The sequence below is a fragment of the Setaria viridis genome, chromosome 5, assembly GCF_005286985.2.
Source record: "Setaria viridis chromosome 5, Setaria_viridis_v4.0, whole genome shotgun sequence".
NCBI lineage: Eukaryota > Viridiplantae > Streptophyta > Magnoliopsida > Poales > Poaceae > Setaria > Setaria viridis.
In genome coordinates this window covers 46,115,105-46,133,684 of record NC_048267.2, presented here as the reverse complement: position 1 = coordinate 46,133,684, position 18,580 = coordinate 46,115,105, and the positions used below count along the sequence as shown (strand labels likewise).

The 18,580-nt window shown below is 45.5% G+C and overlaps 1 protein-coding gene, 1 long non-coding RNA gene and 1 pseudogene across 2 annotated transcripts; all 3 read left to right on the top strand.

Annotated features, from left to right (window-relative positions):
• Positions 1-3,293: 3,293 nt before the first annotated feature.
• On the top strand, positions 3,294-4,605 carry LOC117856968 (cytosolic sulfotransferase 18). Its single transcript, XM_034739427.2, has one exon. The coding sequence runs from the start codon at positions 3,403-3,405 to the stop codon at positions 4,357-4,359; it is 957 nt and encodes a 318-aa protein (XP_034595318.1). The 5' UTR covers positions 3,294-3,402; the 3' UTR covers positions 4,360-4,605.
• A 5,276-nt stretch (positions 4,606-9,881) lies between these two features.
• On the top strand, positions 9,882-18,167 carry LOC140222934 (uncharacterized). Its single transcript, XR_011898286.1, has 2 exons — positions 9,882-10,105; positions 17,993-18,167. It is a non-coding gene; the product is annotated as an uncharacterized lncRNA (long non-coding RNA).
• Positions 16,139-18,167, top strand: LOC117856966 (cytosolic sulfotransferase 5-like; annotated as a pseudogene).
• Positions 18,168-18,580: the final 413 nt, after the last annotated feature.

Sequence of the window (18,580 nt, the reverse complement as noted above, 5' to 3'; positions counted from 1 at the left end):
CCAAGTGCAATTATTTTGCAGAGTGTTTTTAGCAGCACTCGGCAAAGAGCTTCTTTGCCGAGTGCCCGATAGAATGCACTCGGCCAACACCCGGTTTACGGTAGTGATTGAGAACCCCATCCACGACCCAATGTGGTCTACGAGAAATCAGGCTTCAGGAGAGGCAAGGTAGGTGATGTGATACGATCCTACTTGTCCTTGAGCTTTAGAGAAACACAACCAGTAAGGCCGGCTTGAGCAACATTTTTGCTTGATGTGTTTCGTTTCGTCCCATGTCAGGTTAGGAAGGAAGTTTGCGAGAGGATGCAAGAACAAAGCCGGCGGCGACCGTACGTGGAGGAGCTGATGAGCTGGGTCGGCGCATCGACCTGATCGATCTGCCTGCGAAGAACCTGCGTGTGCTCGTAGCAGACCATGCGGACATCCTGCATGGAGGAGCAGAGCAGACCACGCACATGGGGCTGCCTTTTTTTATGGCAAAAGGACAGATGAATGTGACATGTCACGGCGGACATCGAGAACCCCACCGACGGTACCGGAGCACGATGGACGGCGCTCTCATCGCCGTCGGCATCCTCCGTCGCGTGGTAGCTGTCATCCTCGTCTCCGGCGGATGTTCTAGCCGTCGAAGCATGCATGTTTCTGCATTGTTCTAGGGAGGATCGATCGGAGCTCCGTCCGCCGCAGCCGGGGCCATATCCCTGCTGGAGATCCAAATTAAAGAACTTGAGCTATGTCCCCACCATATGATCTTATCTGTCCCTTTTCTTTATTAGGAATAAAAAAACATACTCGCTAATCGCGAGATTATACTTTAATACTACACACCATTATTGACCGAATCTGTACCCAAAGAAGCATGCATGAATTATACAAGTAGCCACCCAATCCATCGTCCCAGCTGTAGAGCGCGCAAGAACACTCCAAAGCAGCTGAGCTATGGCACAACGCGTGGAGGGAAGCGCCACAAATAGCCACGGTACTGATGATCCTCTATCCAAACTTCCGACGAGGGAGGGGTGGGCGCAGCCATTGGTGCTCTACAAGAACTACCGGCTCCGTCCACGTTTCGCTGCAACCACCATGCACCTCCGGAACACCTTCGAACCTCACCACGACGACATCGTTCTCGCAACGAACCCCAAGTGTGGCACCACGTGGATCAAGGCCCTCGCCTTCGCAATCACCAATCGCTCCCGGTATGAGTTTGGCAATCACCCTCTTCTCTTCCGTCATCCTCAAGAGGTTGTGGGATCGAATCCCACGAACCGCGCACGCGCATATTTCGCGTGAAAAATTACGTGACTTGTGACTTGCGACGTGCGTGTGTGGGCCTCCTGGGAGCTCGGGATTTTTTTTTTGCAGCGCCGGCCATGGTGACCTGTTTTATCCCGATTGGTATTACCAACCGGGATAAAAGGGAGTCTTTTGTCCCGGTTGAGTGACCCGGGATAAAAGACCCCCCTTTTGTCCCGGTTGGTTTATCCCGGATGGATTTTCGGGATATTTGCACCCTACCAACCGGGACTAAAGCCCAATTCTCTACTAGTGCTCGCTCCTCTGGGTGGGCGTGGAGTCGAGCAGGATGGATCCGAGGGAGTCGAGCAGGATGGATCCGAGGGCCCAGAACTCGAAGGTGATCGCGAGGACACAAAGGGAACACGAGGGATTTAGATAATTTTAGACCTTCGGAGGATAATACCCTACGTCCTGTATTTTTTGGATTGTATTGCCCAGTATTGATCTGATGATCTATTTTTCCATTGCCTTTGGAGGCGTTCTTGGCTGCCTTATATAGTTGAACGACTAAGAGTTACATGTCGGTTTGAATCTAATATACTCGGTATTACATGGAAGGTAATCTTGATAGGATTAACAGGAACTTCTAGGTGCTAATCTAGTGGGTCTTCTACTTGATTTAGATAAACAACATGAAGTACTAGATCTACACGGTGACATCCTGGAGAAAGAGACACTGACCGTCGGTCTTGAGTGAAGTAGTCGTCGAGGACGCCATTGGGGATCCTTCTCGGATTTGGCCGTTGGACTAAATCTGGAAAGAGATCAATCCTAACAAATCTAAATCGGATTACAGTACGCGTGCCACAGTATACGGGTAGATTTGGATAACTTCATGTCCTCAGCCCGCATGTCCTGAACGAGCGGGCCTACTTATCAGATCCGTATCGGTGGGAACCTATGGGATACCCATATCCCTCAGGCCCCCAGCAATGTACAGGTGCATCTGAACTTGAGGTTACCATTCATGAACGTGCACTCTCGGGCTGGCAGTACGGTATTCACGAAACAAACCCGTATAAGCCCGCGATCAAGCCCACCAGCCCAATCCCAACAGTTTCACTTTCAGGCCCAAACAAGATTCTGCCTCAAATTTAGGCCCTTCAACTATAATAAGCCTTATTTTTTAAAAAAAAACTAAAGGAACATCTTGGACCTTGCGTTGACTTACGATTACTGAAATGGTCTCTGACGACCTAGCAAAATACAAGAAACGACCAATTTTCTGAAACAGCGATACGGATCAAATGAAAGGCAAAAGGAAGGGAAAATGATAAACTATAGTCAAATTATATTGGGTCACCAGCACATTAACATCTGTACAGCTCGAGGTTACAGTGTCCTAGCTAGAAAGACGGCCTCACTGAAACAAGCGTGCATTCATGCTATTCTGTTAGGCAGTATACATCCATCTCCTCAACTGTATACATTAATCAGTGAACTAACTCAACAATTGCAAGAGCATACGTTCATCTTATATACTTCCTTCCTCCGTTTTAAAATTTTTCTACACATATATAGATGTACAATAATATCTATGAACCTAAAAGAGTCAAAACAACCTACAATTTAGAACGAAGGGAGTATTATCCCACCAGCCGGAGATGCATGCGCAAGCCAATCAGCAGAGCTGCTCAATCCGCAGGTCTACACGCACCCACCCAATCCATCGTCCCAGCTGTAGAGCGCGCAAGAACTCCAAAGCAGCTGAGAGCTATGGCACAAGCCATGGAGGGAAGCGCCACAAATAGCCAAGGTACTGATGATCCTCTATCCAAACTTCCAAAAAAAAAACACCATCCATGCCCATACCATGCATGCCCATACCACAAATAGGAAGATATGATGTTACCATCCATGCCCATACCACAGATAGGAAGATATGATGTTACCATCCATGCCCATACCTCACTATACAATAGTGACTAGTGAACTAATTCAATAATAATATCAGCGACATTCAATTCAACTATATAATAGTATCAGCTCCACCAGGCAGAGCAGCTAGCTCAATCCGCGGGTTGAAGCAGAAGCTTTTAGCTAGCTAGCTGCCTGTTTGTTGGATCCATCACCTGCCAAAAGGCCCAAAATATAAAACCAGCCATGGCTCATCCCAACAACGAGGGAAGCTCAGCCGAGAGCCACATTGATGATCTTGTGTCCAAACTTCCACCAAAAGAAGGCTTGGTGCTCTACAAGAACTATTGGCTGTGGCCACAGACCGCCAAAAACATCATGCTCCTCCAAGACATCTTCAAGCCTCGCCACGACGATATCATCCTCGCCACAAACCCCAAGTGTGGCACCACATGGCTCAAGGCACTTGCCTTCACTATCACCACCCGCCACCGTTACAACTTCCATGACCACCCGCTCCTCACCCATCATCCACAGGAGGTAGTGCCTTTCCTGGAAATTCCTACAAATGAGGACCTAAGCTATGTTGAGACGCTTCCCTCCCCGAGGCTTGTGTCTACCCACATGCCCATGTCACTTCTTCCTGGATCCATAGCTAGCCATGGTTGTCGTATTGTTTATATTTGCCGAGAGCCCAAGGATGCCTTTGTGTCATTGTGGCATTTCTTGAAAAGGATACATGGAGGACATGCTCCTGACTTGGACTCCATGTTCAATAGGTTTTGCGAGGGTTCTTTGCCCAGTGGGCCCTTTTGGAACCATTGTCTCGAGTACTGGAAAGAAAGCATCGCGAGCCCTGATAGGATTCTTTTCCTGAAATATGAAGACATGATGTCAGATCCTGTGAGGTATGCCAAGAAACTTGCATTGTTCCTCGGTGTCCCATTCACCGGCGAGGAAGAAGAGGATGGTGTTCATGAGCAGGTGGTAAGGTTGTGCAGCTTTGAGATGCTTAGTGGCTTGGAGGCTAATAGGGCCGGAAACTTGAAGCTCCGTCCAAGACCCAATGTGGTCTACGAGAAATCAGCCTTCTTCAGGAGAGGCAAGGTAGGTGATTGGGTAAATTATATGAGTGAAGAGATGGGGAGAAAGTTGGATTACATCATGGAAGAGAAGCTCAAGGGATCCGGCCTTGTGTTATGAAAAACATGTGGGTGCATGTGTCAGTGGTGAGGAGAGAAGAGCTGGACCACCGTCACCGCTACGGCTTTGGTTTTTAAGTACAGGATCGTGTTCATGCGTTGCTACGGGCAAAATAAATTTCGTCTATAAACATCAACATTATCGTGTGAAATATTTACTTCCAAATGCCTCCAATGTGAAACAAAAAATGACTTTGTAATGAGTAATAACATAAGCATAAGTACGCTTGGATGCTCTTTATGTCAACTTGCAAAAGAATAATTATGTGACCAATTCCCAAATAATATATGGCAGTTAATCACCTTTACATCGTATTCATTTCTAGCAAGCTCTAACGGCGACTTAAACAACCTTCAACATTGGATTCAGCAGGATAATAATCATGTGGAACAAATACGAATACAGGTCATCCAAAGGCCACCCCCATCTATCCTATTTCTTTGCCTGTGATGCGCTAAAGATAATGTTTCACAATGCCTGGTAGTAGTGTCCTCCAGGCATTCGCTTTGTGCACCAAAAGATCGATGAAGAAGTTGCGCCGCATCGTAATAGCATCATGTACGTAAGTTGAGTGCTTACTTCAAGTTTAGCTCTCGTGTGATTAGATTTATGGTATATTGTAAAATCACAAAGGAACGTACAATAAAGTATATTTACTCACTGTATCGATGTGCACGTTTCGAGGACTATCCCACCATGCCATGTACTGTAGAATAAGCCATCCATCTGAAAATCTATGGTACGATGAATCGTCAGCTATATAAATATAGAAACATATATTTTAAGAAATAAAGGATATTGACACTCTAAAATGCCGGTGTGTCAGAGCTGGTCTTACCCATCAGTGTCTTCCGCAATCCCTTTCGCGCGTTTAAATTCCTATTTGTGAACATCCTCCCATGAATCAGGTTTAAGCTGTCTAAATGCGACCAAAAATTTTAGGCGAAACCCTACAATCTATATCGCATAATGTTTATATGGCACATTGGTGGCATATTTTGGAATGAGTTTAGTGTCAATCACAATAAGTTTCTTCCGCTTAATGTCGAGTACATAAAGCAGGTAGGTATTGACGTGCTTCCATGGCAAGAGAAACTGCAAAGCACTCAGTATTAAGACCACAAAGGATATGTAATGAACAAATAACAACATGAAAAGAACTTACATATCTACAACCTGGTATGTCATATTTTACTATTTCCCATCCACCAATCACATCACCCAACTCTTTACCATTGCGATGTGTACGATATTTTTCATAACGTGTTAACTCCAACATTTTCTGAAGCGGAATGATATATAGCCATGATCAATACCACTTATCAATTTTATGTATAATAAATATAAATAGACAGACAATGAATGCAATATATTCCATAGTATGATTGTAATTATAAACAAGCTAACTTACACAAAACCGCAGACCTACGTGATGCTTTGCAACCTTGTTGTTGTACCTTATCATCCCTTTAACCTCTCGATTTGCAAGAAACCGGACATCTAAGTTGAAAAATGGTTCAGGTATGGGTGAACCTCGTTTCAACAACACCTTGAGATCACCGAGTTTATACACACTCTTATAGGGCAAATCACTGCTTACGCAAACTATACTGCAAAACAATAGATAGGGACGATGCATAAAAAATCATAATAAACCGCAATACTATTAGTGGTAAACGAAAGTGATGAAGTATGAACTACTGAGCTTACTTCAATTCTGCAGGATCCTCAATTGTCAAAACATAATCATAAAAAATCTCAGCTAACTCATCTCTCTTCGAGGGCCAGCCCTCGTAGTATAGAAGAATATCTTGCTTATCTGAATCTATCTCTGTATCGATTTTCTTCAGTTTAAGGGCATTTTCATGGCCGTTTGTGGATTTCCTCTTTTGTTTGATGTGCTGAATCTCGTTAGGTTCCATTATTTCTCTAACGTCACTCGGGCTTCCGATATTTTCATCCTCGTTACGTAGTAATGGTTTCCCTAACCATTCATTAAATATAGTTGATGGTAATGTAGCTGGCATTTTAGTTCTAAATTTTACCATACGCTCCTGTACATTTGTACATTAGTAATAACACAGTTAATTACAAAAATATGCTAGATCAAAGCATTGAACTAAGCAAGATCTGACCATACCAAACAGAGAGAGATCAACAAGAATTGCTGAAATGAGCATTGTAATTTGCCCTGGCAACAACTTGTTGCGTGATTGATGCCTAATTTATAGTAAGCATCCAACAATTCTTATTTGCTGAGATTCACAGCAGCCTAGGACAGTCAGTAGATGGTAAAAGCCTAATTTATAGTAAGCATCCAACAGTTCTGCAGCCTGAATGCCTATCCAGTCTTGCAGGGGATTTAGAAAGATAGCTGAACATAATTTAAATGAAATATGTAAAATAAACTGAATTGTTGCACATCATAGTATCATGAAACATTGAACTAAGCAAGACCTGACCATACCCAACAAAGAGAGACCAACAAGAATCGCTAAAATGAGCACTGTAATTTGCCCTGGCAACAACTTGTTGCGTGATTAATGCCTAATTGAGTACTGAATACTGAATATGATTATATCAATGTGGTGTGGCCTAGATCAGAAGTTTCATTTAGAAAACACTCAGACATAATGGATCTGTGCAATTTCTAAACAGGCTAATCATGAATTTATTTATTCAAAGTCCATCCAAGGAATGATCTAGCCAAACACAAAATATCTCTAGCCAAAGAATGATCTTTAGTTTGACTTTGACATGCACTGGATGAACAATGCTTCAAAGCACGTTAGCATACCAATTGCTATTCAGTATTCAAAATTCAGAGAAGCCAACTAAGGGGTCGTTTGGTTCCCAGGGTTAAACTTTAGCCCCTATCACATCGAATATTTACAAAACTTATTGCACAGATGGAGGTTAAATGGCGAGATGAATCTATTAAACCTAATTAGTTCATGATTTGACAACGTGCTGCTACAGTAATCATTTCATAACGATGGATTAATTAGGCTTAATAGATTCGTCTTGCCGTTTAGTCTCCATCTGTGCAATTAGTTTTATAATTAACTCATATTTAGTCCTCCTAATTAGCCTCCGAATATTCGATGTGACACGGACTAAACTTTAGCTCAAGGATCCAAACACCCCCTAGACGACAGAATCGAACTCCGGTGTTGCCCTGCGCCGCCGCCGCCCGCCCTCCTCCTCGCTCGCCCTACAAGCTGGGCACCAATTCACTTGGGATACGAAGCTCTGTCAGATGTTCAAGGTAATTTCGTTCTGCTGTTGACGGCTACAGATGGGGATGCTCGCTATCTATGCCAAATTATCAGATATCTTGGCCATCAGTTGTCAGTGAACTGTCCTGAAATATGCAGTTTGGCTGAGTGCAAATGATTCAACTGTATCACCTGAAGGGCAGTAGCAGATTATATGTGACAGTCCACAGGTTCTAGGAGCAATTCAAGCATAGATAGTGGGCTGTCACTTTCTAATGGATGAAATTCGCCATCCTTGTTTATTTTATATTTTAGGCCCATCAAATAATAGTTTGTAACAGTGATTGGATAAATGCAGTTTTTGTTAGAAACTGGAACCTGTATTGTTCGAGATCAGTTGTTGTTGGTCCAGAAATGAAAATTACAGTTAAATCGACTGGCCGACCACTTTGTAGGCTGGTGCAGTTCAAATTGATTCAGGCATGCAGCACATTTCATTTTTCATTCAAATAGTGTTGTTTTAGCTTGATCTGATTTCTTTCTTTGCAGAAATGGCGTGCCTCTCCAACAGTATTTGTGCTATTAGCATTGTTTCTCAACTTGGACATTAGAGCTGCCATGGTTGTATAGTAGGACGCCAGTTCACTTGGATCCGAAGTTCTATGAGGTGATCAAGGTAATTCTACTCTCCTGCTAATAAGTACAAATTGGGATCTTCTACCACACTACTAATAATAGCTAAAGAAACGATAAATGAGGAACTTTTCCTTTGCGCCTCATATTGCTCAAAACATAGGTAGCCAAGCAACTGCACACAAATTACATTTTCAATTCAGCATGTATCTGGGGCACGACATATAGCATGTTGCCCTATGACAAAACACCCTCTTCTGTTGTTCTCAAAGAGGAGTGACTAACATTGTATAGAACACACACAAAAAAGATGCTTTCAATCACAGAGACTATGGTGAAAACTTCTGTTTGAACAATACAGGATGTAATCGAACTCCGGTGTTGTAGATCGTCTGAGAAGAGGTATGAAGCTAACATGGCTCGTTGGCAGCGTGTCCCCGACAACGGCGCGACGACTGGGAGTAGTGGCGGGCAACTGCGGCGTAGGGAGAGCGTGGAGGAGGGCGGGCGACTTCGGCGCAGGGAGAACGAGGAGGGCAGGCGACTGCAGCGCGGGGCGGGGTGAGCGAGGAGAGGAGGAGGGCATGTGACGGCGGCGAAGGGCGAGCGGCGGAGGAGGTGCAGGGAGACCGAGGAGAGGAGTAGGGCCGCGGCGGCGGCGCAGGGAGACCGCGGAGAGGAGGAGGGCGAGCGGTGGCGCAGGGAGACTACGGAGAGTAGGGCGGGCGGCGGCGGCGGCGCAGGGAGACCGCGGAGGAGTAGGGCGGGTGGCACTGGAGATCGGAGGGCAAACCGGGAAGCGCGGGATGGAGGGAGGCAAAGCGGATGACGCGGGGGAGGCTCGCGGACGCCGAATCGATCGGAGGGCAAACCGGGAAGTGCGGGTTGGAGGGAGGCGAAGCAGACGGCGCGGGGTGGCTCGCGGACGCGGAACCGAGCAGAGGAACCCCGACCTAGGAAGTTTTTTCATATCGCATCGGATATTTAGATACTAATTAGGAGTATTAAATATAGACTAATTATAAAATCAATTGCACAGATGGAGGCTAATTTGCGAGACGAATCTATTAAGCATAATTAGTCCATGATTTGAGAATGTGGTGCTACAGTAAACATGTGCTAATGATGGATTAATTAGGCTTAATAGATTCGTCTCGGGAATTACCCTCCATCTGTGTAATTAGTTTTATAATTAGCTCATATTTGAACCTCCTAATTAACCTCCGAATATTCGATGTGATATGAATTTTAGTTCGGACTAAAAGTCCAAACACCCACTAAGCATGTTGTCGTATACTTTTCTCATCCACGCAACCCCTTATCAGGATCCAAATTAAAGAACTTGAGCTATGTCCCCGCCACATGATCTTATCTGTCCCTTTTCTTTAGGAATATAAAAACATACTCGCTGATCACGAGATTATACTTTAATCCTATACAGTATATGGTAACTTGCACACCATTGGTAGCCACCAGCATCAGAGCTGCTCTCTATATTTAATTACTATATGGTAGCCACCAGCAGAGCTGCTCAATCCGCAGGTCTACACGCACCCACCCAATCCGCAGCTCTACACGCTCTATCCGCAGGTCCCAGCTGTAGAGCGCGCAAGAACTCCAAAGCAGCTGAGAGCTATGGCACAAGCCATGGAGGGAAGCGCCACAAATAGCCAAGGTACTGATGATCCTCTATCCAAACTTCCAACGAGGGAGGGGTGGGCGCCGCCATTGGTGCTCTACAAGAACTACGGGCTCCGTCCACGTTTCGCTGCAACCATCATGCGCCTCCAGAACACCTTCGAACCTCACCACGACGACATCGTTCTCGCAACGAACCCCAAGTGTGGCACCACGTGGATCAAGGCCCTCGCCTTCGCAATCACCAATCGCTCCCGGTATGAGTTTGGCAATCACCCTCTTCTCTTCCGTCATCCCCAGGAGGTGGTGCCATTAATCGAGATCCCTCTAGATGGTGGCATGACCTACGTAGAGACACTCCCATCTCCAAGGCTTCTTGCCACCCATATGCCCCTCTTGTTGTTCCCAGATTCCTTAGCTACTTGTGGTTGTCGTACTGAACACCAAAAGGATAGCTGCTATGGCCGACATCGAGAACCCTGGCGGCGGCGGTGGCGGCGTCGTCGTTGACGCGAGGCCGGATCCTGACCGTCGATGCGCGCCGCTGCTGTGCATGCTTGGCGCGCTCATCGCCTTCTGCGTCCTCTCGATGCTCTTCTACCGCGCTCATCGGGCGGCCGGCCTGGGCGGTGGCTGTGGTCCTGCTCATCCTGGGGGCCATGGCCCATGGGATTCCTCCTCGCTGGCTTGCTGCTGCGTTTTCGTCGTCGTCGAAGGTACGTTGTGCCTTCGGAATATAGAGGGGAAACTGCAAGCCGACGAGGAGCCGCCGCTGCCGGTGCGAGAGTTCGTCGATTTATGAGCGTTTCGATACGAGGTGCTAAAGTTTAGCAGGGTCACATCAGATGTTCGGATACATCAGATGTTCGGATGCTAATTAGGAGGATTAAATATAAGCTAATTACAAAACTAATTGCACAGATGGAGTCTAATTTGTGAGATGAATCTATTAAGGCTAATTATTCCATCATTAGCAAATGGTTACTGTAGCACCACATTGTCAAGTCATGAACTAATTAGGCTTAATAGATTCGTCTCGCGAATTAGGCTTCATATGTGCAATGAGTTTTGTAATTAGACTATGTTTAATACTCCTAATTAGTATCTAAACATCCGATGTGACAAGTTAAGTTGGGGGAGCCAAACATGCGATGGTAAAAGGACAGAGGAACGTGACATGCCACCAACCATCTTCCTTTTTTAAGTAGTATCGGCTTACACCCTCTGTCCCAAAATAAGTGTTCGTTTATCTTTCAAATTTGGTCACAAAGAAAGTTCATTTAGCTCCTAACGAGACTCATCTAATTAAAGCAATACTCGCACCAATAAAAACAAGTGTACTGAGAAGTGCATAGATCCAATAAAATGATCAATTGATGTTTTTTCTCTGGTTCTAATGCACGTACATGTATTCAGGATCCAGAAAATCAAACAGACTGCACAGCTTTCAACCACGATTAATATGAGTAATTAGAAATAGCATGATCACTTCTTACAACTACTAATGTGTCCAAAATTTTCTAAACGAACACTTATTTTGGGACGGAGGGAGTACAGATTAGCTCAATCGTGCTCGCAAATTAATCCTTATTATATACCTGGATCATCAAAATTAGAGGTGTTAATCTTTTCTATTTAGATTCTAATCAGCAGAAAATAAATTCGACACCATTTATATCTCGATGGGTAGGTGTCATTAAGCCTAGCTAGGACGATGCATGCATGGCCAACATTCACTACCGGAATGCCCAGGTTTGTCGTGTGCCCACGGCACATGGCGAAGGAAAAAAAACACTTGGCAAAGATTTTTGCCGACTGTTCCACTTGGCAAAGCTGTCTTTGCCGAGTGTTTTTTGTCGAGCACTCGGCAAAGACGTTGCTGAGTGCTAAATCGACACTTGGCAAAAAAAGTTTCAAAAAATATAATAAAAAACCTAACCGCCAACACCACGCCGCCGCCGCCGCCACCACCACGCTTGCTGCCACCACCACGATGCCACCCCCACCTGTGCAAAAAAAAAAGACGGAGAGGGAGGGAGATGGGTGGAGAGGGAGGGTAGGGAGCGGTGCCGGCGGGAGAGGGAGGGGGCACCAGCGGGAGACGTAGGGAGGGGAGGGGGTGGGACAGCGGGAGAGGGAGGGGGCACCGGCAAGAGATGGAGGGAGGGGAGGAGGCGGCGCCGGCCGGAGAGGAAGGGGGCACCGGCGGGATATGGAGGGAGGGGAAGGGGCGGCACCGACAGGAGAGGGAGGGAGTGAAGGGGGTGGTGATGCCGGGAGACGCAGGGGAGGATGGGAGGGAGGGGGCAGCGGCCGGGTGACTTTTATAAGGTGCCGAGTGTAGAATCTAGGACACTTGGCAAAGCTAAGTTTGCCGAGTTCGATCACGTCACTCGGCAAACTTTTTTTTTCCCATTTCCTTCTTTTCCATATCGTGTTTTCCTTCTTTTTCCCGATGTACTTTGAAAATACCTTATCACATTGACTCAACAATATATTACTCCATTATTTTATGCAGCTCAAATTTAATTTATATCAATTAAAATTCTATAACTGCACTTAATAAATTAAAATTATCAAACGGATCCAAAAAATTACCAAAATTTCACATGAAATAATCTATGTTCTCTATTACTGATACAAAAAGTTTTGAAGTCAAACCCCAATTTGACCGTCACTTTGACTCCACATCTTGCAGAATCCTTCTCAACGCTAGGATTCTTTTTTTGAGATGCTTCGGTTTGTAAACATCGTACGTGATAAATTGTGCGAAACCTTCTTGGAGGCGTTCTGAATGTCGCCTTCTTCTTCTTCGCCGTTGTGGACTTTGTTCTTGCTCTTATCCTTTTTCTTGCTGTATTCTTCAGGGGGTGGTGGTGTGGGTAAGTCTTGCATGACTCGGCGCATGCTGTAGCAGTCTATCCCCGAGTGTTTGCTAGTCGGGTGCCATGGGCACTGCTTTTTGAGTAGTTCGGTGAAGGTTGGCCCTTCATCATTTTTACAGAATCCCTTTTTCTCGGAGTTGGTCATGGCAGCAACGGTGTTGTCGGGCTTCCTTTTGCGATTCTGATTACTCGAAAAGTTATTTCGAGTATCATTGTGTCGAGTTCTATCCTGGTCATTGTTGTTGTTGTCGCGTCCACGGTTGCGATGGGAGCCAAACCATTCTCGCTCTTTGTCTTCTTCATCTGCCCACTGTTGTACCATGACTTTAAGGTCTTTGACATTAGCTGGTCGCCGTCGACCGAAGTCTTGGTATGTCCGTCTATCGTAGAGTCCGTTCTGGAAACACTCGATGATGTCTGTTTCTGAAATGTCAACTATAGTTGCCTTTTTTTCGAAGAATCGTCTCAAGTAGTCGCGTAAGCTTTCACCTTCTTTCCGCTTTATTTGACTCAAGTCGATCTTGTTGTCTGGTCTAGTCATGGAGCCGGCATAGTTGTTGGTGAAAGCTTTTGTCAGATCTGCCCAAGAGTCGATTGATTTAGGTTTGAGGGACTCGAGCCATGTCAGCGGTGCGAGTTCCATGCATATGGGAAAGTGGATGACTTTGGTGTCGTTATTGCCCCCGGCTGCTTGGACAGCTAGCAAGTAGAATCGTAGCCATTGAATTGGGTCTTGCTTGCCATCATACTTGGTGATTCCTGTTGGCTTGAACTTCTCGGGTAGTCTTGTCTTCATTACCCTATTTGTGAAAGCAGGAAAGTGGTTGTAGTTGTCGACTTCTCGCTCACGCCGACTGTTGAATATTTCTCGTAGAACACTGAAGTTTGACACTTCGTGGTTCTTCCGAGTAGGTCGAATACTTTTTACGGAGTTAGTGCAGCTGACTTCCCCGACATCCTTCTGGCGTATTGGGGCATTTTGTTTACTCGAACCTTGGCTGTGTTGCCTTGGCTGATTCACGACTTCGTTGTTATTTCTCTGAGCATCGTTGTTGTTGGCTGTAGCACCTCTACTGCCTTCTTGATGAGCTGTGATGCGAGGAACAGATGGAATTGGTGATTCTTTGTCGAGTAGTTTGTAAGCCTGTTCTGCGAGTTGAGAGATTAGTCCGTTGCCACGCTGTACGAGTTGAGCTGTGGCTTCATTGTCTCTGTCTTGGGGGATGAGTGTTGATATAAGGTTGATCGAGGCGATTGCCGCAAGTGGAGTGGTATGTTCTTGAGCCTGAACTGCATCGAATGCTCTTTTGAGGTTTATGATGGGAATGTTTGTAGCCAGCGTCTGCCGTCGCTCAACCCGAGTAGCATTGCGCATCCTTCTTTGGTTCCTTTGATTGAAAGTTTCGTCATGTGGGGCGTTAGCTGTTGACTCGTCTTCTGAGATGTTGTCGAGTTGTGCTAATCGCCTAGGGGTTCTGTTTTGGCTAGTACCCGGGTTGTTGTTTTGAGTAATAACAAAGACTTCCCTGTCTGGGTAGTAGCTTCCGAAGCTTGATGTTGCAATTTCGGTGGAGCTTTCCTCACGGCTTGAGGTGAGTGGGACGCCTTTCTGGTATGAGAGGTTGTCTATGTGAGCGATAAGACGTGACTCGTAGTCACGGGCAAGGGATGGTCTTAATCCTGGCAAGTGAACGAATCTGCCTTGAGATGTTGAAGTGATCACCAGACCTTTGGTTGGACCTGACAACAGAATATCTGGGAGATAGTCCAAGTCGAAATCATCGTCTTCGTCTTTCCCGTGTTCGAGTTGAATTCGGGTGAGAAAACTTTGGTATACTTTGGCTGCGTTGTGGAGTCCGTGTGGAAACCTCTTTGGAGTCGAAGTCGGGTTGGAAAGTGGCTGGGACCGAGTAGTCCGAACTGAAGTCGAGTCCGACGCATAGTCGAATTCGAGGTTGTTGACTTTGAAATCTTGGTTTTTTCTGACCAAATACTCCAATTTCTTCTCCCGGGCGTTGATGATCTGGCGCCGGAACGATCCAGCGCCGTCGGCGATGCAGAGCCGGGATCCAAAAATGAAGGTTGCGCCCACTTCGATGGCGAAGGTAGGCTTGATGATGATCGTTGCCATTGAGTTCACGCTGAGAAACTCGACGAGCTCCCCTACCTGGCGTGCTAGCTGTCGGTGTTTTAGACCGGCAACCCACCTAGGGGTACCCTAGGTGGTCTTTTATGCGGTAAGGGCCGTCGAGAATCAAGGAATCAATGGTGACGCAAGGAACACGATTTAGACAGGTTCGGACCGCTAGATTGCGTAATACCCTACGTCCTGTGTGTTTGTTTGTATTGATCTTAGATGCACTTGGAGTTGTTCTGTTTGAGGGGGGTCCCTGCCCGCCCTTATATACACGGGAGGGCAGGGTTACAAGTCCGAGTCCTAGTCGAGTACAATTACAGAGTTCTACTCGGTATGGCCCGAGTAGTTTTCCATATGCATACTTGACTAGTCCGAGCGGGATAAGCCTATCCCTTTGTCCTGATCACATCCAAGTACGTCCCTCAGTGGGTCGTCCAAGGTCTACTCGTGGCCTGGGGTGCATGCCCGACAACAGCCTCCACGTATGATATCATCACATCATGACAAATCTCATGATTTTCAGACTTTGTTTGCTTTTTTTAGAATTTAAAAACCTCATTTCCTGGGTAAGGCCTCACACTGGACTCAATAACATGAATATCATTTTTCTACTCATTTTATTCTATTATTTGAATCACTTGTAGTTCAAATTTGACTTATACTAAAAACATTCTAGAAATGCAATAAATTAATTAAATATAGAAAACAGATCCAGAAATATACCAAATTTTAACATGGAATACCACACGTTCTATATGGAGAGTAGAAAAGTTTCAAGGTTAGAAGAGAAATAAAGTGAAATTATTTATCGACTGCTAAATAATTACACTCGGCAAACATATTCTTTGCCGAGTGCCAAATAATTACACTCAGCGAACATATTTCTTTGCCGAGTGCCTATCTTTGCCGAGTGTTTTTTTCTAGGTTGTCGAGTGCCGGGCTTTGCCAAGTATTTTTTGGCTCTTTTGCCAAGTGCAATTATTTTGCCGAGATTTTTATAACAGTACTCAGCAAAGAGCTTCTTTGTCGACTGCCCAATAGAATGCACTCGGCAAACACCCGGTTTACGGTAGTGATTGAGAACCCCATCCATGACTCAATGTGGTCTACGAGAAATCAGGCTTCAGGAGAGGCAAGGAAGGTGATATGATATGATCCTACTTGTCCTTGAGCTTTAGAGAAACACAACCAGTAAGGCCGGCTTGAGCAACATTTTTGCTTGATGTGTTTCGTTTCGCCCCATGTCAGGTTAGGAAGGAAGTTTGCCAGAGGATGCAAGAACAAGGGGCGTTTGGTTCCCTTTGCTTATTTTTAGCACATGTCACATCGAATGTTTAGATACTAATAAGGAATATTAAACGTAGACTATTTACAAAACCACATAAGTGGAGGCTAAACGGTAAGATAAATCTATTGAGCCTAATTAATCCATCATTACCAAATATTTACTGTAGCAACACATTGTCAAATCATTGACTAATTAGGCTTAATAGATTCGTCTCGCCGTTTAGCCTCCACTTATGTAATGGGTTTTGTAAATAGTCTACGTTTAATACTACTAATTAGTATCTAAACATTTGATGTGACGGGTGCTAAAAATAAGCAAATGTAACCAAACGGGTGCTAAAAATAAGCAAATGTAACAAACGGGACCAAAGCCGGCGGCGACCGTACGTGGAGGAGCTGATGAGCTGCGTCGGCGCATCGACCTGATCGATCTGCCTGCGAAGAACCTGCGTGTGCTCGTAGCAGACCATGCGGACATCGTGCATGGAGGAGCAGAGCAGACCACGCGCATGGGGCTGCCTTTTTTATGGCAAAAGGACAGTGGAATGTGACGTGCCAAACCTACGCACCATTGGCAGACTGATGCCTAACCTACGCACCATTGCCCATTGGCAGACTGATGCCTCCACTCAGCTCTCTGTATTTAAGCATTATGTGCTAGCCACCAGCAGAGCTGCTCAACCCGCCCAATCCATCGTCCCAGCTGTAGAGCGCGCAAGAACTCCAAAGCAGCTGAGCTATGGCACAAGCCATGGAGGGAAGCGCCACAAATAGCCACGCTACTGATGATCCTCTATCCAAACTTCCGACGAGGGAGGGGTGGGCGCAGCCATTGGTGCTCTACAAGAACTACTGGCTCCGTCCACGTTTCGCTGCAACCATCATGCGCCTCCAGAACACCTTCGAACCTCTCCACAACGACATCGTTCTCACAACGAACCCCAAGTGTGGCACCACGTGGATCAAGGCCCTCGCCTTCGCAATCACCAATCACTCCCGGTATGAGTTTGGCAATCACCCTCTTCTCTTCCGTCATCCCCAGGAGGTGGTGCCATTAATCGAGATCCCTCAAGATGGTGGCATGACCTATGTAGAGACACTCCCATCTCCAAGGCTTCTTGCCACCCATATGCCCCTCTCGTTTTTCCCAGACTCCTTAGCTACTTGTGGTTGTCGTATTGTGTACGTTTGTCGAGATCCAAAGGACGCCCTTGTGTCCCGGTGGCACTTCGAGAATAAGGTTCATAGGGAACGTAGCATTGACTTTGAGGCTGCTGTCAACATGTTTTCCGAAGGTTTCTCACCCTACGGACCTTTTTGGGAGCATTGCCTCGAGTACTGGAAGGAGAGCATCGCATGCCCTAACAGGATTTTTTTTTCTCAAGTACGAAGATATGATGTCAGAACCAGTAAAGCATGTCATCAAACTTGCAACCTTCCTCAGTGTCCCCTTCAGTATCAAGGAAGAAGAAGACGGGATACCTGAGGAGGTGGTGAGGTTGTGCAGCTTTGATAAGCTTAGCAGCTTGGACACCAACCAGACAGGTCAACTGGTCCGGCCTGGCAACATAATTGTTGAGAAGTCAGTGTTCTTCAGGAAAGGGAAGGTAGGGGATTGGGTGAATCACATGAGCCAAGAGATGGGGAGAAAGCTAGATTGCATTGTGGAGGAGAAACTGAAGCCTTGTGCTTTAATGTGCATCTCCTTTTACTTTTATTTTCTTTGTATGCTTTATATTTGCCATCATATTTGCATGTTTGCAAGAATAAACATGTCACATTTGCATGTTGTACTTTTCTCTTAAACATGTCATGATTGCCGACAATCACTGAAGATAGGAGAAGCTAGACCCGGTTGAATCACATGAGTGAAGAAATGGAAGAAACTGAAGGGATTTGGCCTTCCTGGTTCTTTGTGTTCATGTGGTTTACTTTTCTTATATGTTGTTGTATGTTTTAACGTCATGTTTCGATTGTTTGAATAAATAAACAAAGTCATCCATTGCGCAAGTCATGATTCTTTAATGGAACTTCTACTTGCTGCTTTCTTTTTGATTGAGCGAAATTTCTGCTAGTAGTGCCGCGGGGCCTCCTATGTAGCTAGTGGAAGCTAGATAAGCAGCATAGTTGTAAAGCCCATTAGACCCGTTTAAAAGTTTAAGTCAACATTCTAACAAACTAGTTTCAACATTTTTCAACAGTTTAATCAACATCTAAAATGAACAGATTCAACATTTTCATTCTAGATCAACATTTCATAAGGAAAAAAAACTATATTCAACATTTTTATCTGCCTACTTCAACATTTTGAAAAACCGGATTCAACATTTTTATCTGCCGGGATTCCTCCTTGCTGGCTGCTGCTGCGTTTTCGTCGTCGTCGAAGGTTGTGGTCGTCGTCGAAGGTTGTGTCTACGGAAGTA